This window comes from Ornithodoros turicata, chromosome 2 (genome assembly GCF_037126465.1).
Source record: "Ornithodoros turicata isolate Travis chromosome 2, ASM3712646v1, whole genome shotgun sequence".
Classification (NCBI taxonomy): domain Eukaryota; kingdom Metazoa; phylum Arthropoda; class Arachnida; order Ixodida; family Argasidae; genus Ornithodoros; species Ornithodoros turicata.
Window position 1 is genome coordinate 56,743,651 of NC_088202.1, and position 11,106 is coordinate 56,754,756.

An 11,106-nucleotide genomic window follows, 5' to 3' on the forward strand; every position below is an offset into this window, starting at 1 on the left:
GTGGGATGTTTGTTAAGTGTAGTGGTGGCCGAAAACGTTCATAACGGTGACGAGGATGTGTTTCTGCAATTAATATGTACGTCTGCAATGAGTCAAACTGCCCGCTAACATTTCTGATATTCCTTCCTGACAAATATTGTGTTTGTAATTCAGGCTATTGATATGATAAGGGTACCTACTGAGTGGAGCTGTCAAACTGACAGGTTTCTTGTGTTGGTGGAAGAGTGCTACGTAGATACTTTGCAGAGAGCAGGACACCAAGAAATGGAAAAACTTGCTTTTACTCGTTCTCCAACGTCTTACGTTCTCGCAAGATAGATTGGCTTTCTTCTAGCGCTATCGTAAAAATTACTATTGAATTGATAGTCGAAACAACGTTTCGTAAACGTACGTCTATATTATCGTATGTTTATCCAGTAGGAACATCGATAGGACGTATATTAGACGTCGCAATGCCTCACAAGCACGTCCACTGGATGTGACAAATGTCCAGCAGTTACATCCATAGTGCATCCATTTAAACAGTTATGGATGAGCTTACGACGATCCACAGTACATCCATTCCACGTTAGCTGGACATATCCAGATGTCTACTAGACATCCCAAATGTCTTATGTCAAATGTCTTAGCCCAAAGGTAGGCTTTTTTTCTCATGCTTATGCATTCTATAACCGGTCACTTTTTTATTCAGGCCAAAAGCATTGGACGAACCGATTGATACGCCCGTATCGCGTCTGTCGGACGGTACAGCTTGGGACAGAATTTTACGGAACACGAGCGTGTCGCATTCCTCCATGGGAGCGGCACCAGCAAACAGGAGCGGCCACACACACTGAGAGATAGATAGCACAGTCCGTCACCCGTTTCTTATTCGACCTCTTCCTTATATCTAGCAGGGGATTGCTCCGATGAAGAAATATGCCAGTGCCATGTTCCGTAAACTTTTGTTCCAAGCTGTACCGTTCGACGTACATTGTGAAGAACTTCGACTTGTACAGAAAGAAAAAGAAGATGGAGAAGATGGACCAACAGTGTCACTCGGTAGCTGACGAAGACTGCGCGTGTGTGTGTGTGTATTTTTAAAACACGTGTTTCTCATGCTCCTTTTTATCTATGCAGATTAAGAATGGCTGCGGATGAGAGATCTGCCCCTGGTCCTAACTTTCAAGCCCCCTCAGAAGACGTTCCTTTTGCAGATTGGCGATCAGCTGATAACTTGTCGTTGCAGTGGACTCTGTTGGACTGTGGACTGCAGTCATTGGCTAGACGCAAGCCTCCGTCCATATTTGGGTTGTCTTCCCAATAATGTTACTAAAGTTGGAGGGTAACTCTCTCTCATGTAACCTCCCATAATAAATAAAAAGAAGTTTGTACTCTCATTCCGTCTCAGTCATGACGCCAGAGCAGAGGTTTGCAACCTTAATGCAAACGCGAATGTATCGAGACATGTTGCCATTACGCGATTATATTCACGGCGATGGCTGCGAGGGTGACTTTCGTTTGATTCTCAAGGCAATACCCTTACGTCTGTTCGCCACCAGTGGATAGATTGCAAAGAATATGAAGCGTTTCTTATATTACAAGGTCGAGCTCTAGGTAAAGTACAAACGAGGTGAGGAAGTGGGCCTGTGCATCATCAATGCGGGTTTCAACCAACCTATCGTCCGTTGCTACAGGACGTCACGGTGGCCGGTGAAACGCGTCGGGTCAGCACGTTGGAAGATAGTCTCGCAAGCGTATTATAAATGTCGCGAAAATAATTAGACTATTTTACGAAGTGACCTCTCTCATAAGGAGACGTTTCATTTTTTTACATTCTTTTCGAGGTTACAGGAAAACGTGGATACACAATATTTCAAGCTGTAGCGTTTCGACATGCGTGTTGCTACGTAGATGCAAAAAAAGCCTGCAATAAGGCGAAAAAGGCGACTGAATATACTAGTCGTTATACTCGTCCACCAGTAAAGTTTTTCTGAGGTTTGCTTCGATGGGGAGAAGTCCATAGCAGTCAGAAACACGGCAGTCCCGTCAGGGGTTTTCAGGTGGAGAACCCAGTGCTGCCTGCGCTCTTTTCGCTCTTCCGTATTAATCATTAAATAGCCGAATTTATGTAAGACGAAGGGTTTGTTGGAAATACGAATCCTTTCAGCATGGTGGGTGATGGGGTTCATGGAGACGAGTTCCAAGACGTCTCCCGTACATTTATGGGAAGGTGACCGTGTAGTCATTGTCGATGCACATGAGCTTGGGACACTCGGAAATAAAGAGGACGGTGACTGCGTGTGGCAGGGCTTTAGCGCACCGTAATTGCAGACGCACGTTCCCTTTTCGCAACTCGTTCAACTGCGAAGGAGAAGAACGCTTGCCCTTGTCCAAGTTGAAGTAGCCAAGGAACCCGTTCGTTCTCAATCCCAAAATTCGCGGTCACCCCCACCCCCCACCCCGCCGGCGCACTCCGTCGCTATACTCAGCCGCTATGCGGGAAGCGGCCTTACAGGATGTGAATTCAATGGCAGACAGCGTTTATGCCAATTAACAGCAAAACAGAATACATTTTTAAGACGTCATCGTCTAATAGAGAAGAACACGATGTAAAGAACCCCTGGAGACATGAAAGGCGCAAGCAGAATATAAACCTAGTGCACCCTGGCCAGATGAATTTTAATGCATTGCGCCTATGTGGATTCCGTCGATTTTTGCACACTGCCCATGTTTATACTACGATTTTTCGACAAAGGTAGTCAAATTCTTGAAATGTCATCGCCTATTTTAGTTCAGTACGTCCTCATACCAGCCACATACCAACCACGGCACGATGTGTTAGTGTTGATCCTGATGCACCCAGGATTTTCAAAGTTGTAACCCCGTTATCTTACTTTAACGTATACATATTACATAATCAGCTTAGGATATCTTTATTATCATCGTTATATCAAATGATATAAGCCCCGAACTTGATGAAATTCGCCATTTGGCCGTTTTTGAAGCGATGTTGTCAAACGCGCCCTCTCAGGGTGCAACAGGGGAACAAGCTACGGGGTTCAAACCCCGTGATCTTACTTTCACATATACATCTTACAATATTAACTTAAAACATCTTTAATATTATTTTTCTATGAAATGATATTAAGCCCCGAAGTTGACTAAATTGGCTATGTGGCCATTTCGAGTGCCGGTTTGGAAGCGATTTTGTCAAACGCGACCTCTCAGGGTGCATCAGGGGAACAAGATACGGGGTTTAAACCCCGTGATCTTACTTTCACATATACATACTACAAAATTAGCTTAGGACATCTTTAATATTATTTTATATAAAATGATATTAATCCTCGAAGTTGACAAAATTGGCAGTTTGGCCATTTCGAGTGCCGTTTTGGAAGCGATTTTGTCAAACGCGACCTCTCAGGGTGCAACAGGGAAACAAGATACGGGGTTGCAACCCCGTGATCTTACTTTCACATATACATACTACAAAATCAGCTTAGGTCATCTTTAATATTATTGTTATATCCAATGATATCAAGCCCCGAAGTTGACAAAATTGGCCACTTGGCCATTTCGATGCCGTTTTGGAAGCGATTTTGTCAAACGCGACCTCTCAGGGTGCAACAGGGGAACAATATACGGGGTTCAAACCCCATGATCTAACTTTCACATATACATACTACAAAATCATCTTAGGACATCTTTAATATTATTTTGATATCAAATGATATTAAGCCCCGAAGTTTACGAAATTCGCCACTTGGCCATTTAGATTGCCGTTTTGGAAGCGATTTTGTCAAACGCGACCTCTCAGGGTGCAACAGGGGAACAAGATACGGGGTTCAAACCCAGTGATTTTACTTTCGCATATACATACTACAAAATCAGCTTAGGACAACTTTAATATTATATTTATATCAAATGATACTAAGCCCCAAAGTTGACAAAATTGACCACTTGATCATTTCGAGTGCCGTTTTGGAAGCGATTTTCTCAAACGCGACCTCTCAGGGTGCAACAGAGGAGCAATATACGGGGTTCAAACCCCGTGATCTTACTTTCACATATACATACTACAAAATCAGCTTAGGACGCTTTTTGCTTAGCGAGTGTCGTTCTGGAAGCAGTTTCTTCAAACGTGACCTCTCCATGTACGCCCTGGCACCAGGATTAAAGGGGCTTCGCACGTTTTAAAGGGCTCGATCTGCTGCCGAATGTTGCGGTAGCCTCTGTTACAATCCCAGTACAAGCCGGTCATAGTGTCTTTTTGGCACCATGATACATATCATTTGAATCATTGTAAAGGGCCCTGCTGCTGCCTTTTCCAAATTTTGCGGTGATTTCCGATGCACTCACAGGAGAGAGGCATAACATAAGCCGTCACGTCTTTAAATGTGTGTAAAATGTCTGCCACCATGATTAAAGGGGTTTTTGTCCGTTTTAAAGGGCTCTGCTGTAGCCTTTTATGAAGTTTGCGGCCGCATTCATAATTCCAGTAGAATGGCAATAGCATAAGCCGTTGCGTATACTTATATGACTTTGGAACTGTGATAGAAGGGGTATCGACCGTTTTAAAGGGCTCTGCTGCCGCATTTTCCGTATTTTGCGGTAGTCTCTGTTACAATCTCAGTAGAAGGGCATAGCACAAGCCATTGATGACATGTCATCGGCAGCATGATACAAGGGGTCTCGCCAGTTCTGAAGGGCTATGCTGCATCCTTTTCCGATATTTGCGGTCGCCTATGTTATGATCTCGGTAGAATGACATAGTATAAGTTGTTGATAATATGTGTTTGGCAGCATGACACAAGGGGTTTTGCTCGTTTAAGAGGGCTCTGCTGCCACGTTTTCCGAATTTGGCGATCGCCTGTGTTATAACTCCAGCAGAATAGCATTGCACAAGCCACTGATAACTTTCTTTCGATCCATGATACACTGAGTATCGCACGTTTTAAAAGGCCTTGCTGCCGCCGTATCCAAATTGTGCGGTCCCCTCTTGCGCAATTTCGGTAGAAAGGCATAGCATAAGCCGTCATGAATATGCTTTGGTACCATGATACAAGGGGTTTCGTACGTTTTAAAGGACTCTGCTGCTGCCTTTTCCGAATTTTGCTTCTGTTGCGATCTCTGTAGAAGAGCATCATAAGCCGTTGGTAATATCTGTTTGGATCCATGATTAAAGAGGTTTCGCCCGTTCTAAAGGGCTCCGCTTCGGTCTTTTACGGATTTTGTGGTCGCCTCCGTTACAATCCCAATGGGAAGGGCAATAGCATAAGCCGTCTCGAATATGCCTTTGGCACCGTGATACAAAGGGTTTTGCCCGTTTTAGAGGGCTCTGCCAGCGCCTTTTCCAAATTTTGCGGTCACCACTGTTAAAATCCCAGTACAAGGGCCTAGTATAAGTCGTTGATAATGGCCTCGCTATGCAGAATACACCAGTGACTCTTTGTGGTGTATTCCTTGGTTGCCCCTGCCATCATCGGGGTTGCAGAAAGGTTACTTTTTACTTTTCTCAAAGAAGTTGGCAAGTGATGCAATGTTTCAGAAGGATACTGTGGGTCATTTCTTGTAGATCGACGTGTAAGCGAATCATGGACTTCGTGCTGCACTTCGAGAAAAATTGGTTGATTACCATGAACAGTGAAATTCAAACGGCTTCGTAACGGATATGTATTTTCATCTATGATGTCTTTTCCTCAGACTTTAGCACCAGTGCTCGTAGGTGTCTGTTGCCTTGTAAACGTTCGGACTGCCGGCGATTTGCCGTGCAAGTTCATTTTTGTGCCCAGTATAAGCCCAGAAGAAATGTAGTGCATAATTTTTACTCTCTCCTTCATGTGTTGATGATCAGAAGGCCAGGAAAGACAAAACAATTTTTTTTTTTTTTATCTTTATGGAGGCCTGGGTTACGGGACCCACACATTTGTGTTGGTTGGGCATTATGTATGCCAACTCACTCATTTATTTGTGTGGAAAAACTTGAAACAATTTCTTTCTTTTGTTAGACACAGATAGACATTACATTTTTCGCATCTTGTACGGGTGCGGCCCTTGCATCCTTGAACTCTACAGAACCGAGCACTCGGCAGATCGTCTGCTACAGGCCAGTGTTCAAATCCATCCAGTCGCTTGTCGATACAAGGCACCTTGGCAGGTCTGTAGGGGCTGGCCGCATTTTCGATGTTTTCCTCAGCTTGTAGTGGTGTCCTCTTTTTCCTTGGTGTTGCTACCAAAGCTTCACCAATGCTCAATCGGAAATTCAGAAGGCTCAGGAACCTCATTCCATTCTCACGACAGTCAGCCCTGTAACAGAGCCAAGAGTTTACGACGGCCAGGTCAAGAAGGTGCAGCGTAACTTTCAGTGTCCACTTTCGTGTTTTAATCCAAATCCGGTAGTATTCAATCAAATGGTCGCAGATGTCAACACCACCCATTGATGCATTGTAGCTGCGAACAATAGCTGGCGATGGAACATCAACGTACTGCTTTTGAGACTTGCTCCATCTCTGCACATTCTCTGTTGGCTGGCCACCAGTGCAAGACGAGGCCAGCGTGACACATTTACTGTCCCTCCACTTCACTAAAACAAGGTTCCCATCAGAACTGCAATACTCTTCAAAGTCACCCTGCTTGTAGGCGCTATCGTTTCTGAACTTGCAGTTTTTTATCCTGTTGCACATGATAGTACCAGTACCTTCCAAATTCATTTCCCTTAGCTTTCCCAGCAGGGGTATGGTTGTAAAATATCTGTCAAAGTAGATGAATGCACCAGCAGGAATTGAATTGACAAGTCTGAGAACAACATTTGGCCCAAGTCCGAGATTTGTATCTGCCAGTGGTGTTGTCTTCCCCTGATAAATTTCGAAGTCCATGACGATACCTTCTGAAGATGTAATAACGAAGTTCTTGAGACCAACAGGTCGTGGCTTTCCGCGCACGTACTGACGAAGTCCAGTCCTTCCAGTGAAAGGGATCATCTGTTCATCCACTGAGTAACACGAAGACGTCCTCTCCAATCTCAGGCACTGGTTTCTTACACTTTCTACAACTGGCTGAACTTTCCACAGCTTGTTGGTCTGAGCATCAGGTGGTGGTTTCACAGTGTCCACAAAATGCAAATTCGTCCTTAGCACTTTGAACTCCTCACGTGGCATTACACTGCTGATCATCTCGAACCTTAGTCCATTCTGCCAATACATAGAAATCTGGGGTAGAGGGACACACCCCATTAGTATGTGCATGCCGAACAACTGCTTCACTCTTGCTGGGGTTACGTTGAGTACTTTGCCATTTTTCGTGTGGCTGTACATTGCGGTCTTTTCCGCTGCATTTTCAAAAAAAGTGTCGTCAAAGTAGTCCATGAGGTACTGTAAAGGAGTGCGAACAGGAGGGACGTAGTCAGTTCTTCTGAAGTTAGGAGCATCCTTGGCCTTGAATGTGCCTGCCTTCCAAATCGGTGGACGACATCCAAGTGTGCCACTACAGTGGCCTGCTGTCACATCCAAATTTCTTCCACTGGCAGCCTGTTTCGTACCACTGCTGTTTATTCTTTCTGTTGTGTCGATGTCAGAATCTGAGCTACTCTCGCCGTCACTTTCACCTGGCGTCGCCCCTTGGTCTTCAAGGAAGTCGCTGTCGTCGTCGTCATCACTGACGTCGCATTCAGAGTCGGGTGCTTCTAGTATTTTTAATATTTCCTCCATGTCGACGTCATTCTCGGGATCAAAGCGCCCTAAAAATAAAGAAGGAACTATGTAGTTGAAGTTTTAAAACCGAACAATAACACCCCATTAACTAACGCAGCAGAACAGTGCATGTAACAGCTTCTATTTTGGTAGTTCCTACAAAACTTGAAGCATTACGGTAGCAGAGTAGTAAGTTACACAATGCATGCTTTCGGGCCTGACCAACACGATTGTGTTGGCCATATTTTGACAACGTCGTATGTGATGTATTTGGGCTGCAGATTAAAATAAATCGTTTCACAAGTGTTCGAAACCATTCAACAACCCTCCCGTTGCGTTTAAGTTACAGATAAAAACATTTACCGCCACAAAATAGCAACTTACTGCTGCGAGTCGACGTCTTTCTTGGCTCCCTGGAAAGCGCCATTTTGGAAGTGCTCAACGGAACCTCTAGTGACAGAAATGCGAACAAATCACATAGCACGTTGTACAAAAATGTGTAGGCAATGTTTTGGTTTCGTTTTCTTCGCGCAGCGAACGTTTGCAGGACAGCACGAGCGCGAGATTCAGACCGACACAATTGTGTGGGTCTGGCCTTAAAGGGATATTGGCAAGTTTTTTTCCTTGCCATATCGTCGCGGCTCTCTCATGCTGAATTCAAACGGAAGGTATCAGCTTTTAGCCCGTTGCGCAACTCGTATCAGCAGCGAAGAGGAACGACAATTTCTTCGTTGTCATTTTTGTTGCGGCTGGCACTATCATCAATGCGCATACAAGCCAAGATGCGGTACCCGGCGTGATAAGATGTCTGCGTGATTTCGAGTGGAGCGAATCATAGGGTGGTATATCTATATGGGTACATATCTATGGGCATATGTATTGGTGGCCAAGCTGTATCGGGAAATCTCATGAATTACAGGGGAGTGGTTGGAAAAATTCAGGGGGAGTGTACACCTCCCTGGGGGCTGGGGGTAATGACCCTGGAAAGGACCTAATTTATAGCAAAGTACCTGAGCGTAAACAGCTGAGCGGTATAGTTATTAGGCATTCGCATATACAATTCGTCAATGAAAAACTTCACTTGACACACCAACAGAAACAAACGAGCTTCTTTTCCAAAGGAGACATTGAAAATTTTTGCAAGCAGACTTTGCAAGCTCTTCGCACATAGTTCTTCACGAACGATTATCCCAACGTTCAGGAGCACTGAAATTGTCGGTTTACACTCTGTATTGTTGATTTTGCTTGCATTTTCAACGTGCAAAAGAAAAAAAATCGAGGAAAGAGAGATAATTAAAAATTTTCACACAATGACCCTCTACATAACTACTCCATCTATTTTCCTTGTTTTCTCTGCGCCTCTCAGTGCTCCGTATAGTTTTTCGCGCATGATATCCGGAGAGGCTGCTGCTATGCTCTAAGCCCATAAACGTAGTGTAATAATTAAGATGATGTCATTCTCTGCACTTGTCTCCACTATTACTTCTCAATTATCATGTTCATCTCTAAAAGACACGGCTAGAAGTACATTTACAGCAAGGACGGCCACTCACAGGAAATCAGTAGGCTTACACGACATTTAATGTTGATGAGTTCCATGTATCGACATGTTAAATTAAAAGCGTTAGAAAAAAATACACGGCTAGAAGTACATTTACAGCAAGGACGGCCACTCACAGGAAATCAGTAGGCTTACACGACATTTAATGTTGATGAGTTCCATGTATCGACATGTTAAATTAAAAGCGTGAGAAAAAAATACACGGCTAGAAGTACATTTACAGCAAGGACGGCCACTCACAGGAAATCAGTAGGCTTACACGACATTTAATGTTGATGAGTTCCATGTATCGACATGTTAAATTAAAAGCGTGAGAAAAAAATACACGGCTAGAAGTACATTTACAGCAAGGACGGCCACTCACAGGAAACCAGTAGGCTTACACAACATTTAATTTTGATGAGTCCCATGTATCGATCTGGCAAATTAAAAGCGTGAGAAAAAAATACACGGCTAGAAGTACATTTACAGCAAGGACGGCCACTCACAGGAAATCAGTAGGCTTACACGACATTTAATGTTGATGAGTTCCATGTATCGACATGTTAAATTAAAAGCGTTAGAAAAAAAGACACGGCTAGAAGTACATTTACAGCAAGGACGGCCACTCACAGGAAATCAGTAGGCTTACACGACATTTAATGTTGACGAGTCCCGTGTATCGACCTGGCAAATTAAAAGCGTGAGAAAAAAATACACGGGTAGAAGTACATTTACAGCAAGGACGGCCACTCACAGGAAATCAGTAGGCTTACACGACATTTAATGTTGATGAGTTCCATGTATCGACATGTTAAATTAAAAGCGTTAGAAAAAAAGACACGGCTAGAAGTACATTTACAGCAAGGACGGCCACTCACAGGAAATCAGTAGGCTTACACGACATTTAATGTTGATGAGTTCCATGTATCGACATGTTAAATTAAAAGCGTTAGAAAAAAAGACACGGCTAGAAGTACATTTACAGCAAGGACGGCCACTCACAGGAAATCAGTAGGCTTACACGACATTTAATGTTGACGAGTCCCGTGTATCGACCTGGCAAATTAAAAGCGTGAGAAAAAAAGACACGGCTAGAAGTACATTTACAGCAAGGACGGCCACTCACAGGAAATCAGTAGGCTTACACGACATTTAATGTTGATGAGTTCCATGTATCGACATGTTAAATTAAAAGCGTTAGAAAAAAAGACACGGGTAGAAGTACATTTACAGCAAGGACGGCCACTCACAGGAAATCAGTAGGCTTACACGACATTTAATGTTGACGAGTCCCGTGTATCGACCTGGCAAATTAAAAGCGTGAGAAAAAAATACACGGGTAGAAGTACATTTACAGCAAGGACGGCCACTCACAGGAAATCAGTAGGCTTACACGACATTTAATGTTGACGAGTCCCGTGTATCGACCTGGCAAATTAAAAGCGTGAGAAAAAAAGACACGGCTAGAAGTACATTTACAGCAAGGACGGCCACTCACAGGAAATCAGTAGGCTTACACGACATTTAATGTTGATGAGTTCCATGTATCGACATGTTAAATTAAAAGCGTTAGAAAAAAAGACACGGCTAGAAGTACATTTACAGCAAGGACGGCCACTCACAGGAAATCAGTAGGCTTACACGACATTTAATGTTGACGAGTCCCGTGTATCGACCTGGCAAATTAAAAGCGTGAGAAAAAAATACACGGGTAGAAGTACATTTACAGCAAGGACGGCCACTCACAGGAAATCAGTAGGCTTACACGACATTTAATGTTGATGAGTTCCATGTATCGACATGTTAAATTAAAAGCGTTAGAAAAAAATACACGGCTAGAAGTATATTTACAGCAAGGACGGCCACTCACAGGAAACCAGTAGGCTTACACGA

The 11,106-nt window shown here is 43.7% G+C and overlaps 2 protein-coding genes across 2 annotated transcripts in view; one reads left to right on the forward strand and one right to left on the reverse strand.

Moving 5' to 3' along the window:
* LOC135383531 (acidic mammalian chitinase-like) overlaps positions 1–1,203 on the forward strand; it is an 87,242-nt gene extending 86,039 nt beyond the window's left edge. The window contains exon 8 of the mRNA XM_064612947.1: positions 1,120–1,203. Within this exon, the coding sequence (XP_064469017.1) occupies positions 1,120–1,140 (21 nt within the window). The 3' untranslated portion in view covers positions 1,141–1,203. The remainder of the gene's footprint in view (positions 1–1,119) is intronic.
* Positions 1,204–5,901: 4,698 nt separating this feature from the next.
* On the reverse strand, positions 5,902–8,103 carry LOC135383533 (piggyBac transposable element-derived protein 3-like). Its single transcript, XM_064612948.1, has 2 exons — positions 8,055–8,103; positions 5,902–7,717 (listed from the first exon to the last, which is right to left on the reverse strand). The coding sequence occupies exons 1-2, from the start codon at positions 8,095–8,097 to the stop codon at positions 5,943–5,945; spliced, it is 1,818 nt and encodes a 605-aa protein (XP_064469018.1). The 5' UTR covers positions 8,098–8,103; the 3' UTR covers positions 5,902–5,942.
* Between the last annotated feature and the right edge of the window lie 3,003 nt (positions 8,104–11,106).